The sequence below is a fragment of a genome, unplaced genomic scaffold, assembly GCF_019419815.1.
Source record: "Pyrus x bretschneideri cultivar Hongxiangsu unplaced genomic scaffold, Pyrus_bretschneideri_v1 Contig37, whole genome shotgun sequence".
Classification (NCBI taxonomy): domain Eukaryota; kingdom Viridiplantae; phylum Streptophyta; class Magnoliopsida; order Rosales; family Rosaceae; genus Pyrus; species Pyrus x bretschneideri.
The window spans coordinates 51,579-67,101 of record NW_025999690.1 but is presented as its reverse complement, the minus strand read 5'-3'; the positions used below and the strand labels follow the sequence as shown (position 1 = coordinate 67,101).

The 15,523-nt window shown below is 38.2% G+C and overlaps 2 protein-coding genes across 5 annotated transcripts; one reads left to right on the top strand and one right to left on the bottom strand.

The window, feature by feature from the left end:
• The first annotated feature begins 6,521 nt into the window (after nt 1-6,521).
• LOC103946519 (DNA-directed RNA polymerase I subunit rpa49-like) lies at nt 6,522-9,921 on the top strand. The gene is made up of 4 exons (XM_009357231.3): nt 6,522-7,048; nt 7,577-7,726; nt 8,461-8,775; nt 9,396-9,921. Exons 1-4 carry the CDS (start codon nt 6,623-6,625, stop codon nt 9,819-9,821), a joined length of 1,317 nt encoding a protein of 438 aa, XP_009355506.2. The 5' UTR covers nt 6,522-6,622; the 3' UTR covers nt 9,822-9,921.
• An 812-nt stretch (nt 9,922-10,733) lies between these two features.
• Nucleotides 10,734-14,314, bottom strand: LOC103946520 (protein phosphatase 2C 16). Of its 4 annotated transcripts, none has more exons than XM_018647296.2 (6): nt 14,093-14,314; nt 13,588-13,997; nt 12,558-13,465; nt 11,860-12,219; nt 11,658-11,763; nt 10,734-11,310 (listed from the first exon to the last, which is right to left on the bottom strand). In XM_018647296.2, exons 3-6 carry the CDS (start codon nt 13,389-13,391, stop codon nt 10,976-10,978), a joined length of 1,635 nt encoding a protein of 544 aa, XP_018502812.2. In that variant the 5' UTR covers nt 13,392-13,465; nt 13,588-13,997; nt 14,093-14,314; the 3' UTR covers nt 10,734-10,975. The 4 variants fall into 4 exon arrangements, with proteins under 4 accessions (XP_018502812.2, XP_048419854.1, XP_009355512.2 ...); XM_048563897.1 differs by having other exon boundaries at nt 13,588-13,707; XM_009357237.3 differs by having other exon boundaries at nt 12,558-13,988.
• Between the last annotated feature and the right edge of the window lie 1,209 nt (nt 14,315-15,523).

Genomic DNA, 15,523 nt, shown 5'->3' with positions numbered 1-15,523 from the left:
CGCTTTCTGAAAAGCAGAGAAAGCGTCGCCGAACTTTGCGCTTGTCGGCTAAAGACGTGTAGCTGCGATGATGGCCTCCACGTGTTGAACGCGTTTTCTGAAAAGCTGAGGGAGCGTCGCCGAACTTTACGCCTCAAATTCCGGCTTTTTGAATCGGTGGACGCGTTGCCTTGGCTTTTTATAGAGCTATCGATCACCGCCAACTTACACACTCTGAAGATTTCCCATTCTTGAAACTCGTTTCCGGCCCTTTGAAAATTTACTCCGTCCACCCCTTCTCTTTGAACATTTTTTTTAAAAAATGGCAAACCCATCGAACCTTAGCTTAGAATTGAGTCTCCGCAGTGATACGGGCGTGCCGCTTCAAGGTAACGTATGGCGCCCTTCTTTCTTATCTTTTAACGGTCCTCTTACAGGTGAAGATTCCGTGATGCAGGACGCCACAACAGCTACGATAGTAGCTCGGAACCTCCTCACTCCCAGAGATAGTCAGCTGCTTTCAGGACGGTCCGATGAGTTGGCCGTTCAAGAGTCCCTGGCTCTCAGCGTTCAGTGCGCTGGTTCTGTGTCAAACATGGGCCAACGCCTCCTTGCTCGCTCCCGTCAGGTTGAATCATTGATGGCGGAGGTGGAGAACCTGAAGCAAGAGATAAAACAACTTAAGCACGAGAATAGAACTTTGCACGTGCTTGCAAATAATTATTCATCAGGCATGAAGAGGAAGCTTGATGAGCTTGATGACCGTCAACGGTTTGCAGCTTTCTTCCAGAGGCACCTCTTTCCTGGGTCATCCAGCGTTCCACCAAGGTTTGGGGCCTTGAATGATCTATCCTCGGTGCCTCCCGCTCCTATGCCTCCTGCTCCGATGCCTCCTGCTCCTATGCCTCCTGCTCCGATGCCTCCTGCTCCGAGAGTGTTGCCACGTAGTGGGGCCTCACGTACACAACCTTTGTAAAGGCTCCATCTTTCTGCCATGTTTAGATACAATTGTAATTTATCGAAAAAAAATCAATGAACAAGCAAAAGTTTTATTTACTGTATTGGGTTGCCTCCCAAGTAGCGCTTGCTTTTACGTCTTGTAGCCGGACGAAGAACACAATCAAGCCTTAATGGAACCCACGGCATGGAGTTGATCATTGAATGGATGATGATACTTGAAATGTTCCGGCAATGGTTGAATTTCAAGAGTGGGTGCCCTAATCATTGACATCAACAACATATTAGTCAAAAACGACTTTGGATTTTGAGTTGGTGGCTTACCTATGGGCTGCAATATTGGCTCTAAAGTCGCAGTACATTCAACAAATGCACAAGGGATGTTTTCATTCAGATTGGACATTTTGAAGGTTGTGGCTGTGTGATCCACTCCAATTTCCTCCTTGATGAATTCAAGATGCTTCTCAACCACTTTTTCCTCGTGAATTGTTGGAAAGGTGTCCAAGATGTCTTTCTTCCCTCATCTTTCATGGATTGCATGAACCTGCCAGGGAAGGGTGCATTTGGGGGAAAAAAGTTAGAAATAATTAAATTTGGAACAACCTTACTTGAATGGGGTGGTGTAGGAATATTGGGAGGTTGCGGCAAGGGTTGTTCTTCCCTTGCCGTGCCTTGTGCATCCTCCTCCTCTTCGAGCAGTAGCAATTCATCCATGGGCTCATCTTCAACCATTTGTTCTTGAATTTGTTCCATGCATTCTGCATTCTGCCTAAATTGACTGTTCCACTCAGCCAACTTTTTTGCTTGATAGAAATCCTCAATTGGTCGCCAAAATGCGTCTTGTTGAAATGGTTGAGCTTCCCTGCCCTGCTCCACAGAATTCAGTTGTTGAATAACTTCATTATAATAATTTGATATACCTGAATTTGGATGTGAAGATTGAGGGGAAGGCTGTGGTGGTGCATATGAATCCTCATATGGTTGCCAATATGTTTCTTGGTGAGTCTCCTTAGCTTGATTTTGTGAACCCTGCACCAAAGAGTTTAATTCATTAAGAATTTGATTATAATCTATTGACGAATTTGAGTTTGGTTGGGCATATTGAATATGAGGTGGCTCCCAATATCTTTCTTGTTGAACATTTTGAGGTTCCCACCACATAGAAGTTGATTGATCACTCCAATCCGAATTGTAAGTATTGGAAAACACGTTATTCCTTGATTGAAGATCAACTATATCAACGTTTTGCATTTGGGACCTTTCCATGAGCTGTGACAAAAGATAAGCATTATCAAATGCCATGTTGTGCTTCTAAAATCAACAAAATAAAACTAAAAATATATACACACAAACGAAAATAAAACAATCCAAGGGATTAGCAAAGTTGCTAATCCCCGGCAACGGCGCCAAAATTTGATGCGAGAATTACTTGACACTCAAATTAAACCCTCGTTTGACAATTGTAGTAGAATGGATAAGTGAGGGATCGTTCTAGACCGGGGATTAGGAGGGCTTGCTAAAACCTTCTAAATTGACTTAAAAACATAAAAACACAATATAAAACACTATTTAATGCTCGAAGAAAGCAAAACTAAAAATAAGAAAGATTAAGACTAAGAATGTGAAACTAAACGTTAAAACATTAAGACAAACCAAAAGACTCAAAATTCTTTTAAAAACACAAACTAAATTGATTTCTAACTAATTTGACAATAAAGTAAAGGGGGGATTGTGTTTGGACGAGATTAAATTAAATGGACAAATTGTAATTAAAGGAAAAACGTAAATATGAATGAGATGAAAATATGGATGATGGAATAGCCAAGGGGTTCTTCTCCACACATGTTACACTTGCATACAAGATTGATTCTCAGTTGGTCTTTCGATAAATTATGATTTCTCAACACCCCGGGTTAATTAGGTCCGCTTAAATTAACCGTCAAGTTTTCCTTAAGTTAATGAATTGGATGACATCATACTACAACCCAAAGCATTCTTCAAAAGTTCCTTACATGACATCATAATAAAGATACAATCAAAGATCATTACGTTCAATGAAAACTATAAGTGTTGACGAGGCATTCGTTACTATGATTGCATGAAACTTATGCCAAGAATTTGTTTAACGCGATTGTTTATAAGCAACCTCCACTACTTGTGAATATAAGTTCATAACGATTAGGTGAAATTCACTTATATTCTAGCGTCATATTCATGCATGAAAATTAAGCGCGCATTCTTAATAAACATACATAAATAAGTTATCAATCAAACAGTTAAACAAATTGAATCCACAACTTATGAAATTCCAACGAAAGTTAATCAATTCATATTGCAAACATAAACATAGTTTCGAATCACCCCCTAGCTAAAGGGGGTTTAGTTCCTCATAACTTTGAAATCAAAGAAACACCTAAACATTCCAACAACTCAAACTTGAATTGTATGAACGTTTAGGCACTCTTCTCTTCCATTACTCATATTACAAAACAAAGAGAATTGAATTTAAACATTGAAATCAAAGAAACGCGTAAACATTCCAACAACTCAAACGTGAATTGTATGAACGTTTAGGCCCTCTTATCTTCCTCTTTATTGTGGCACAAGGACTAAGGGATGTTGTTGGTGTGTTGAATGGATTGGGGGATTATGGAAATGGAAGAAATGGAGGAGAAATGGAAGGGAAACTCACGGCCAAAGGGGGAAGAATGGATGATTTTGAAGAGTGTTGTGTTGTGAATGAGATGATGAATGAATGAATGAATGCAAGGGTATTTATAGGAGTAGTGGAGGGAACATATAGGGAGAGAATGGATGGGAGAGCATGTGAATGATAGCTAGGAGAATGATTAAAGAGGTGTGAATGGTTGGAAATGCATGTGGGTGAATTGGTGGTGCAATGATGAAAGAATAAGTGCATGTGTGTGTTTTGTGTTGGAATGAATGTGGATGCATGATGAAAAGTTAATAAATAATGCATGTAGGGTTAGGAAATAAAATCATAACTTAAAGGGAGGATGATTAAAGGATGTGGCTAGGTTGGAAAGGTGTGGAAGATGGATGGAATTAGGGGGAATGCATGGCAATGATGGGGAGTTCTTTGGTGATGAATGCAATGATGAAGAGTGAATAAATAATGCATGTAGGGTTAGCTAGGTTGGCTTTGTTTGGGTGCATGTGAGTTAAAGAGGGAGAATGTGGTGAAATGATGAAGTAGGAAGGTGGAAATGCATGTGAATGCATGTGAGTGCATGTGTGTGTGAATGGGTGTTTCTTGATGGTTTTGGGGTTGTGATGCATGTGAATGCATGTGGCTAAGGCTTGTTGATTGGGCTAGAGGTTTTGCATGGCTCAAAGGATTGTTTGATTGGGCTAGGCCCTTTGTTTTATGTCCAAAGTGCATACAAGGCTTTCAAATTCGTCCAACACTTTGGCTCCAAAAATATGCTATCCATTCCAAGCCCAATTTTGCTCCAAAATGCTCCAAAATGAATCTTTTTGCTTCCTTAGCCATATGAACCTAAAAACACACGAAAATGGCTTAAACTACTAAAACAACTATGAATTAACAACATAGATGCACGAAAACAAGCTAAGTAAGTCGCCTAAATATGCTCCTATCAGCAAACACATCCTTGTTTGCCTGCAATAAGGCAATGAATACTTTTTTTCTCAATCCGACAACTTTGATCTAATCCTAGCTCGCGTTCTGGTTTGTCGGGATCAAGACATATGTAAACAGCAACCTCATCGGCTTTTGACTCTGAAGTACCGTCATCCTGGGAACAAGTTCCATCTCGAATTCTAGTAGATTATGTCTTGACCCACATACTATGATTGCTATGCGGGTTTTTCTATCGGGGCTGTGGAATTTCACTCCCTCTTTCGGATCATGTTTAAACTTTCCACATTACAACAGGTAAGTGAATAAAGTATACATAGATTGCGTTCTAACCGTTTTCAGATATGAACCCTAGATAGGTGTATTTATACTAGTTAAGAGAGAGGCCTTTTAGGATACAAAATACCTATTAAATTGGGAGATAAGATATCTAGAAATACATATTGTTTTCTCTTAGGAGTGTGATTACTTACGGCGATGCCAATCCTCAATTGTAGGAATCTCCAAGAATATAGGAAACCTATTTGATCCTCAATTAGATCAGGTTTCCATGTTTGCAGAACAAGAATGGTCAACCTCAAAGAAGTCGGCATATGTCGTATCTTTCGAAAGCTCAACAGGATGTGGTGGCATTGCTGGTTCGTTTGAGCAACTCAATCCAATCAAAGTTGTTGAGTCTATGATTGATTTCTTAGGTATACATCTTCTGATCTATCTTACAGTGGCCTTGGAAATCATGGTCCCACACCCATAATTGTACACTTGTCAACCATTAGTGGACATGTTTGCTTACTCTCAATGGAAAAGGCACCTTTGCAATATGACACCTTGGTGTTCAAGTCGTGTCAATTATGAAATGACATTCATATTTTATTGGGTAAACAAATATATTCATAGTTTGTGTACACATTTAAAGTAAACATGTTAGTTAACTCCAAACTCATTATCACCTTCCATCCCCTTCGCCCCGCTAAACGAGCCCTTATATTATTATGAAATGATATTATTTGACTCCTTACATGTAAATAATATTTTATTTCTTTTTACATGTTTATGTGTTTTTATTTCACAATACAAACATCTTAATTTTTCTTTATCATCATCATTGTCTGAAAAACAACTTTAAAAAAAATTTGTTCAATATAGAGACTCTTTCTCATTGTCAAATATTTAGAGAGACAGGCCATTAGCCTACTCCTAACCATACTGGTATTGTTCCGACTTAACCACCTATTGCTAGGTGTTAGGTTTTATGACAAAAGACCTCAGTATTATTAGGAATGGAACTATGTACTTATATATTGAATTTTATTTTCTCAATTCCTAGAGGTAAAACTTATATATTCAACATGTACATCATGAGCATGTTATTTGTTATAATAACCGCCAACTTGTTTAACAAGCATAAATGACTAAACATTCTTCAAATAAAGAACTACTTTAGACGATGATGCAGACAATAAATCATTCAAATTAAGATGTTTTGTATAATATTCTCCAATTTAAATATAGAAAGGTTTTTTTTTTTTTTTTATCCAAAATGATCTCTGAAATTGACATAACGCATTATTTTGATCTCTGAGATTTAAAATCAATAGAAGTAGTCTCTGAGTTTGTTCACATGAATCATTTTGGTCATTTCGTAAAAAAATATCTATTAGATAAGAAAGAAAATAATAAAAATACCCTCAATTTTTGTTTAATCACTTTGACCAATTGTTTATAAGAATAATGATAACTTTGTCATTTTAGCCTCTCTTTTTTTGTCGATCATTTTAGCCTTTATTTAACTGATAATTTTTACAAAATGACCAAAATAATTAATCATGGATGACAATTTTTATCGATTTTAAATCTCTAGAGCAAAATAAGGAGTTATGTCAATTTCGGTACCAATAGCCAAAAAATTAAAAAAATTAAAAAACCCTACAAAAACCCTCACTTATAAACTCGCCAAACGACGGCAGCCCTCTCTCCCCCACTCTCCACCCTCCGACTCCCTCTTCCATCAACCTCCAAAACCAGCAGGCCACTTCCAAAACTGACGGCTCTCTCTCTGAACAGATGGAATCCGACGCAGAAGACACCAAGTCCCAATTAACCCAAAACCATGACACATCGACGCCGAAGCACAAGCACAAGAAGAGGAAGACGAAGAAAGCCACCGTACCAACCATTCCAACCGTCCAAGCCGCCGTCCAAGTCTACCCGGAAAACCCAGAGAAAACCCCACCTATAGTGGCCCATTTCTCATCTGGGTTCGACCCCACCAAGAAGCCAGACCCCAATTCGACCAAAATCGGGCTCTTTCGGAACGCCAACCGAGCCAAACGGGTCGAGCTTGTGATGCATCCGGATGGGACCAATGTTGATTTTGTCGGGACTAGCTATACTGGTGCGGCCACGAGTGACCAGTACTGCAATTATGCGCTTGGTGTTCTTGATAAGGCCACTCAGACTCTGAAGATTGTACCTATTGTTTCTAACAAGGTAATTGCTTTGGGACTGTTCGTTTTTTGTTGGGTTAATTTCCGGTGGCTGGTCGACTTTAATAGTTTGTTTCATTTTCGTTTTGATTTGTTTGATTTCGGTGATGTATTGATGTATTGACGTAATGATGCATTGAAAAAGCATTGGCATGAAGTTGACATTTGTGTTTTGTTTGTTTCATTGCTGAGAAACATTTCATCAGAGGCATTGCTTTTGTTTTCGCTCTGGTTTGGGTTTGTAATTCGAGAAGTTGGGGACCTTATTATTATTTTGAGTATGACGAGCATAGTTATTGGATTGTATACTGAATGCTCTTCTGAAATGGAACTGTGGTTATTAAAATTGCAAAGAGTCCGATTTGAAATCTCGGGTTTAATTCATATTTGTTATATATGTTTATATGAATGTATATAATCTCACATTTACGCTTCGGTCCAATGGAATATAAGGTGAATCTGTGTGTGTATTTATCATTGCTTCTGCTTTGCAAGGAATGCTGATAAGCTTACTTGGGATGTAAAATTTCAGATATTTAGATTAGAACCAAAAGTTAGAGGGTATAACTACTCTGATATGGAACCTGCAACTTCAGCGGTGGGAGAACTAACTGCACAAGAGAAGGCAGAGAAGCAGATGCAGCTACATAATCTGTATGGAACAAAGAAGTCTATTAGGGAGGTAAGACCCTATTATATTATATTATTTATTTATTTATTTGAGCTTACAAGTAAGGCATCAGCACAAACATTTTCTGATGATGATGGGGTGGTGGTGGAGGTATGGCGGAAAATCCTTGCGTCTATTAAGAAAACATTAGAACTTGTACTTGAATCGAGTAAGATACATTAGAATTTGTGCACATGTACATAACTAACATAGAATTTGCTTCGACTTTATTCTTCAAAAGTTAATGCATTATGCGGTAACCAGTCTGCTTGTTTTGAGAAAACATATGAAGTATTTAAATAACTTCGTGTTTTGCTGCATATGTATGAGCAATGTTTATATTTGTTTTAGGTTCCCACGTTATTGAGTGTTTTCTGTATGACTGCTTTGAGATTTTTTCTAGTTCAGTTAGAGAGCTTCTTTGCAATGTTAGAGGCTAGTGTTGAGTTTAAACTTAATAGATCAAGGGTTGAAGAGGAATGAAAAAGAATTCAATATAATGACAAGAAATAACCATTGGGTAGCTATAATGTTGGTGAGGGTACCTTTCTCAGTATTCCTTTTATCTAAAGTCGAAAATGTTGATGCATTAGTTCAGCAAAAAAGACATGGTAGAGGTAGTAGCTTGGGCTACGTGTGGTTCAAGATACTTGCAAGTTGCAACTGGGACTGTCTGGGAGTTCCTGTACAATACTATATATCAAGCTGAGTGTACCATGTTAATTGAATTTCCTATAACATTGCAGAGTAAGAAAATGCAGTCCTTGAAGCAAGCAGACGGTCCTGATTCTCTAAAGGATTTGGATGCCAAAATTAAACATCTTGTGGTAAACAAGGAGGCTCTTGAAAGCGCTGAAGCCCAAAGCTCTCGCCATATCCCACCATTTAACGAATCTGCCACAACTCCCAAGGAGGCTTATCCACTAGACAAGATCATCATCACAGGAGAGTGGGATGACGTCCAAGATATTTATAATAAATTGCAAGGCGGAAATGAAGTTAAATGGGATGCTTACCCAAATTTTGTACTCAATAAAATCCAGAAGTTGAAGAATATTCGGGTAAGAATGCAAAAATGGCTTCTAGTGTCTGAGAGCATATTAGTGAAGAAAATATACTTTGATTTGCCATTACACTATTATAGAATAATCCTAAGTTCATTGATTTGCCATTACACTATTATAGAATAATGCTAAGTTCATTGATAAGGTCTTGCATAAGCCTGAACATCTTTTCTGTTCTATAAGCATAGCGAATCATTCAGTCGATTGCAATTTCAAGACTTGGAGGGGAAAAAGGCTAATATAAAATGAAAAATGCTATATTGCATGAACTGTTATTTTTCTACTTTAGCATTACTTGAATTTAACGCCAAAAATTATGGTACCACTTTTCTGCATGATATACATGAATGGACATATCTTGCCATTGAAAGTTCCTAAATTTGATTCTCGTGCTGCTCTAATGTTGATACTAAGAAACTTTAGTAACTGCAAAGTTTATCTTTTGTATTTCATCCGTTGATGTTTTCCTGTAAATGTCCTAACAACTGCAATAGTGGAACCTCCCCATTTAATCTAGAATGAGCTAAAACGTTATGATGTTCCCTCTTTTCTCGTTTCATTTTCACGGTGAGAAAACAGAACATTAATCTTCTTTGATGTGTTGTCTATGCTTGTAGGTTGAAGAGGAGAAGTTTAAGCTTGCTTGCATTTGCACATATATTACGCATCTTATAAAGTTCAAAGATCAGTATACCATGGATGGTGTTTCCTCTGCAAAGGGCCACAGAATCCCAAGCAGTCTACGCAATAAGTTTCTTAATATGTTTGATCCAGCGGCGGGTTCAAGAAAGCAAACCCTATCAAGGGAGAAAACAAATCTTCTCATTAGTTATGTCTTGGTGCTCACTCTTCATGTGGACGCATTCCAGACAGAGTTGACAGATATAGCAAAGGATCTGAGAATGGGTGAAGCAAATGTGAAGGATCATTACGAGAACCTGGGTTGCAAGTTGACTAAGAAAAATGGAAAACCAGTTGCGACCCTTCCCGTCCCTCTGAAATTTCCACAAGAGCAGCGGAGGCAGAAGAAGGGCAAGAGATGATTTGCTTCGTTGTATCTTTGTTCTTTTGTTTCGACTGCACGCATGGATTTTACTGTGCTTGTCTGGCACTAATTTTACAAAGTTTGGCCTTCTGATTTTCTGGAAAGAGATTTAATTGTTGAATCTTATTGCAGTGTGCTCCTTTAGGCATGACAGTTAAACGGAGCAATGGTCTTGAACTGGAAATCCGTGGCTTTTATCCTGAATTTATCACAATGTGAAGCAAAGCAATGGTCTTTTTGGTTAACTATGTTATCATCTCCATTTCTTCACTTTAAACCCTTTATTTTGTATGCAATATCCGACGGTTGTACTAAAAAAGAAAAAGACCATTGCTGTAGGTTGTGACAAATTTAGAAACTAATATTCAAAACTCTTGGTACAAAGACCAAAGTTGAGGGGACAAATGCTCCAATTTCCAATTGGCATATTGTCTCTAAAGTAACTAGGAGTCAAAGTCCTTGGTGTCAACCTATGTTGCATAGACACGAACACGGATACGGTGACACGACAAATCTCAAAAAATAAAAACACGGACATAGCGATTAAAATATAATAAATATTTCATATTAAAAACAATACTTCGAATTCACATTTAATTACTACTCATTTTCCTAAATAAAATTAAGCAACAAATTAGGTTCAGGTAGGAAACTCTTTTGGATCTTAGTTTTTATATTTCCAAAACTGCCCCCATAATGTTTTTAAGATTTTACAAAAGGCCCCTGCGATGTCTTGACCGTGTCCAAGCTGTGATCGGAGCGTGTCTGACACACCGACATTTGGGAGTTTTGAAGCGTCCGTGCAACCTAGGTGTGAACCTTGAGTGATGAGGGAGAGTGGATAAGTTGAAATTAAGATGGGTCTCCAAAAGAAATGAGAGAGGCCTCAGAACCGAAACAAATCCGAAAATACACGCAAAGCAAGCACATTTTCACACAACCGGTATCTAGAACTCCGGCACAAACCAGAAAAACACATGGCATTGCGTTACAGTTTCTACAGAAGTAGTACATAGTAAACACAGATTTTTATACTTGTACACACATTTGAGCCCACGAGAAAACGATTGGACCACGCTGTCTACAGATTTTTCAGATGGTACGGGGAGAGCCAAAACCATTCGTCGCGGGGTGAATAGTTCCCTCCGAATTTTAGGTTTTGCTCTTGAACTTCCTTTGAGCTTTCAAGTCCACCACAACCACAGAGATATTGTCCTTGCTTCCCTTCTGGAGGGCTAGGGTTGAAAGGTAGGCAGCAGCTTCCCCAGCTGCTGGATCAACTCCTTTTCCCCTCTCTGCAACAGGTGTAACCCCGTTCTTTTTGTGCCACAGCAGAATGCGTCTTCGAGCCACTTCACAAGCTTCCTCATTCGTCATAACATCCCATAGACCGTCACTAGCTAAAATAAGGCATTCATCGTCTCTAGCTCGAGGGACAACCATGACTTCTGGTTCTGGAATTATCCACGGTTTCAAATATCTATCCCCTGTAGGTCGATAAGAAGAGTACAACGCTGTTAAGCTCATTATTAACATATAGATGGGAAATGCTAATAGAAAACTGTAATCCATTTGTTGACAAGACTAGACAAGCAACTGAATGTTCATACATATTGCGAACACGCATGGTAAATCGTTACAACCCTTTTTACTTCCCACACACCCCTTATTAATTTCTATCTCTGATCTTCTTCAATTCATTTGATCCGACGGCCGAAAATTAAGAGGATGTGTGAGAAGTGAAAAGGTGTGTGGATAGCACACCCCTATTTTATATCTTTTCGATTGGATAAATATAAGAAAGTTTACAGTATCAGGGTAAGTATAGACGTACCAATGGACCTTGACATTGCAAGAACTCCAAAAACACGGTGTCCATTCCACTGTATTACCTTGCCACCAGATGCCTCAATCCTTTCATATTCGTCTTCTCTGTTTGGCTGGGAACAATAACAAAAAAGAAAATGCAAATAAATAAAAGGAGATTGGTTTCTAAAACAAGATAAATTTTCAGTAAGCCATAAACACATGCTTACTTTATGGTCGACTGATAATGGTATTGCTTGTTTTCCACGACATAGAACTGCTCTTGAATCACCACAGTTTGCAACTATAATATGGGATGACGAAACTAACGCAACGACAGCTGTAGACCCAACGGTTTCTGGGGCAACAGGCTCAAAGTTAGCTTCAGAAGCATCAGCGTTGCTTTCAATGATGCCTCTGCTCACTTTTCCTCCAATCTCATCATCAACCCTCTGAAAACAATTAGTGAATGCTTTCTCCCACTGCACCTGCTGAGTTTCTACCATAATCCCATCACCCGAGTCATCCTTAATGCCTCCAAGCTCTTCAGCTAAAGCCAAATGGAGCCGCTCACTACAATAGTTAGCAACCTGCACGAGGAGACAGAACTCAAATCATTTTCCACCGATGAAGATAATGAGCCAAATGTTTGTACTCTGTTGTGTATATGCAAGAACACATTCATGAACTGATCTAAATACTGGAAAATGATCAAACAGATTGACGTAAAGAACCATGTGTTGCCACCGCAATGCTATTTAATATAGCTAACAGTTAAGAGTTTGATTAACTACCAATATGTCTGCACAATAAAAATGTGAAATTGTTGAATGATATAAATCAGATAAATATTTCCCAAATACATTCCATTGTATCAGAATACACGTTAACTTGAATGAATCAAATAAAATATACAGAGTAGGCGCACCTGAGGGCCACCGTGGCCATCGTAAATGCCAAAAAAGTGACTGGTTAGGTGGGTCAAACTTTGGCTCATTCCATTATACACTTGACTACCAACAAGCATTTTAATTGGAATGTTGATAAACCGAGGAACAGCTGCAAATGCATCTTCCATTTCAGATCGTCTTCCACAAATTGATACAGAACCCCAGAGGGGAATACAGTTCAGCTCAAAAACACTCCGGATGCCTGCTTTACTGACAACCTTCTCACCAGTTGACTGGATAAGTACCGTAGAGGTTGTTAATTCAGATTTATCTGATAACTCAGAAGCAGAGCTTACTGCTGCCACAACCCCAGAAGCCATTTTCCCAACAGCTGATTCTACCAAGACGATAGCTTTTGCAACAATATTCCCTTCACCAACTTTTCCCATCTCCACAGCATCTGGCAAGCTTATCGCAGACCCCATCTCTAACGTCAACAATTCTTCACCAACAATTCCATTAGTATCATATCTAAAGGCTAAGATTTCCTCTTCCTCACTTTCTTGAACCATGATATCATTAGCAACAGAAGTGTTTCCACCATCATCGTCTTGTGATGGCACAGGAACCACACTAACTTTGCTGTCAATATCATCGGAACTTCCTTTACTGCAAGAGACTGACTCTAAAGAAACCACCTTAGAGGAATCCGTAGACAAATTTCCCGCGTCTGTTACAAGCTTTAGCCATGTGAACTCCACATTGGCTCCAATTCCAGAACTATCACATATCGAATTACCTAAACTAAGAGTCACTGCAACTGCTGGAGACATGTCTTCCATCAATTTCCTTATCTTTGTAACATTTGACATTTACCTTCAATCACATGGGGTAAATTTCTAGCAACAAATCGGAGGGAAGTTCCTAATTTCGGTCAATATCCCCACTTCCGCAAAACAATGAGCAAAATGAAATGGGGCAATCAGATCTTTTGAGAAACAAGGGATCTATAAGCTCCTAGTGATAGAACTTCACCGGTGAATCGAGTTTCTTATATAGGGTTCTTACCTCACCAAACTCTTCCCCTTCTGGCGGAGAATCAGCCACGAAAAACCAAAACCCTATCCTCACCACCAACCTTTAGATATCCACATAAGCACATGAAAATTACAGCAGTCTCACCTTTTTCTATAAATACAACAAGAGAAAGAAAAAGGGTTCTTGAGAAACAACCTAGGAAAAAGGAGACCAACCCTACAAGATCACAAGAAACCCGGACAAAGGTGAAACCTTTTTTTCACACAAAACTTGGGTTTTCCTGGATCTAAGACAACTCAACCTAATCTAAATAAATTGAGGTTGTCTGCTTTACATTTCTTCTCCTTCTTCTCCACCTTATTCCAAGAAACACAGGCAACCCCAAATCATCAACAACCATCACAACAGATTCTACAGAGACAGAACATCATCTGGGTTTGCTAATAATACATGATCTTAATCAGTTCCTAGCCAAAATTAACAAAAAAAAAAAAAAACTGCAAAAAATAATAAATTAGTGGGTTCAAATTCTTACCAGCTGAAGCTGATGAGGCTAACTAATCAGAAATCCATGGTCAGTGAGTGAAGATTGAAGAACCCTCCTCTTTCCCTCAGCCAAATTTGCTGTTTTTCTCTCTGGTTCCTGGGGCAACGGAGGGTTGTCTGGCTCCGAGAGAGAGAGAGAGAGAGAGAGAGAGAGGAGAGAAAGGGAGAGGAGGAGAGAGATTCTTGTGTTGTGTGGGAAATGCTTTTGCTTTTTCTCCAAATTGGGACACGTATACAAAGGGTGTGTGTAATAATGTTACATCACACAGGGGAGAGGTCTCTGTGCGACAGAAAATGCTGAGAGGTGAGGACATTGCTGACACGAAGACAACTACCCACATTGGACTTTTCGTTCTGTGATGCAAAAGACTTTGAGGAAGGGCACGTGTCCGTGAACTTGAAATCGACAGTTTTTTAGGGACCAGTAATGTCTGCCTACCTGCACCAGCATTCCTGTTTGCACGTTAGGACAGATTTTTTCAAGTTTAGGGTTTTTCGAGAGGTGTTTATAAGTGGAGAAAACCATTTATCTTTTGTGTGTCTCTATTTATTATATGACACATAAAGTATTCATTTTTTTTTTAAGAAATAATATTATCTACATTAAGAAAAAAGTATGGATAGATTTAATCTCACAATAGGTTAGTAATAATGTCATTCAAATTCGTTTTTGACAGAATCGAATCTAAGATCTCTCACTTACTAATGAAAAGGAATATCATTAGACCGTAGTACTAAGTAGCAGTATTCACTTAAATATTAGACTTTTTTTGTCAAACAATAAATTTGTTAAATTAAATATTTTGATCATAAAGCTAACGGTATTCAAAAAGTTCAAATATTGGGCATTTGAAAAATAATTTCTCACTCTGTCATTGTTGGTAGTTAATTACAAATTTCCTGCGAGTTTAAACTAAAAATCAATAGATAATTTAGAAAACCACCTCCAATTTTCAGATTAAAATTTTTTTTGCATTATTAAAATATTTTTTAAAGATCAGAATTGTCAAATTTTTAGGTTACCATTTAAACAATTAAATAGGAAAAACTTATCAAATGCAATCGTTTAATTGTTGAACCATGTCGTAATTTCAATTTTTAACTAAAAAAATGTGGCTCGTCTAGTTATTGGATGAAGGGGATACACCAAATTTATGCATCAAATTCGTACACTAAATGATGCGGCACCAACCAAATTTGTACTTTAAATCAAGTTGAAATTTGATAAATAATTGTAGGAAAATTTTACATGGTAGAGAATGTTACACATCATTTGGTGCACAAATGTGGTGTATGTAGCACCACTCTTGTTGGATAATCGATTAATGACTAAAATGATTTGGATTTAATTAATCTTTTACAACGATGATCTTTATACGATGATTTAGAAAATAGATAGTTTTCATCGTTGTGCAAAATT

Bases quoted from the DNA above. Each gene is read 5' to 3' on its own strand.
- LOC103946519 (XM_009357231.3), top strand. From the start codon at position 6,623: ATGGAATCCGACGCAGAAGACACCAAGTCCCAATTAACCCAAAACCAT. The intron at 7,049-7,576 runs GTAATTGCTTTG...GTAAAATTTCAG, and splicing joins TACCTATTGTTTCTAACAAG to ATATTTAGATTAGAACCAAA. The intron at 7,727-8,460 runs GTAAGACCCTAT...ATAACATTGCAG, and splicing joins CAAAGAAGTCTATTAGGGAG to AGTAAGAAAATGCAGTCCTT.
- LOC103946520 (XM_018647296.2), bottom strand. From the start codon at position 13,391: ATGTCAAATGTTACAAAGATAAGGAAATTGATGGAAGACATGTCTCCA. The intron at 11,764-11,859 runs GTAAGCATGTGT...TATTGTTCCCAG, and splicing joins CATTATCAGTCGACCATAAA to CCAAACAGAGAAGACGAATA. The intron at 11,311-11,657 runs GTACGTCTATAC...ATCGACCTACAG, and splicing joins TGCAATGTCAAGGTCCATTG to GGGATAGATATTTGAAACCG.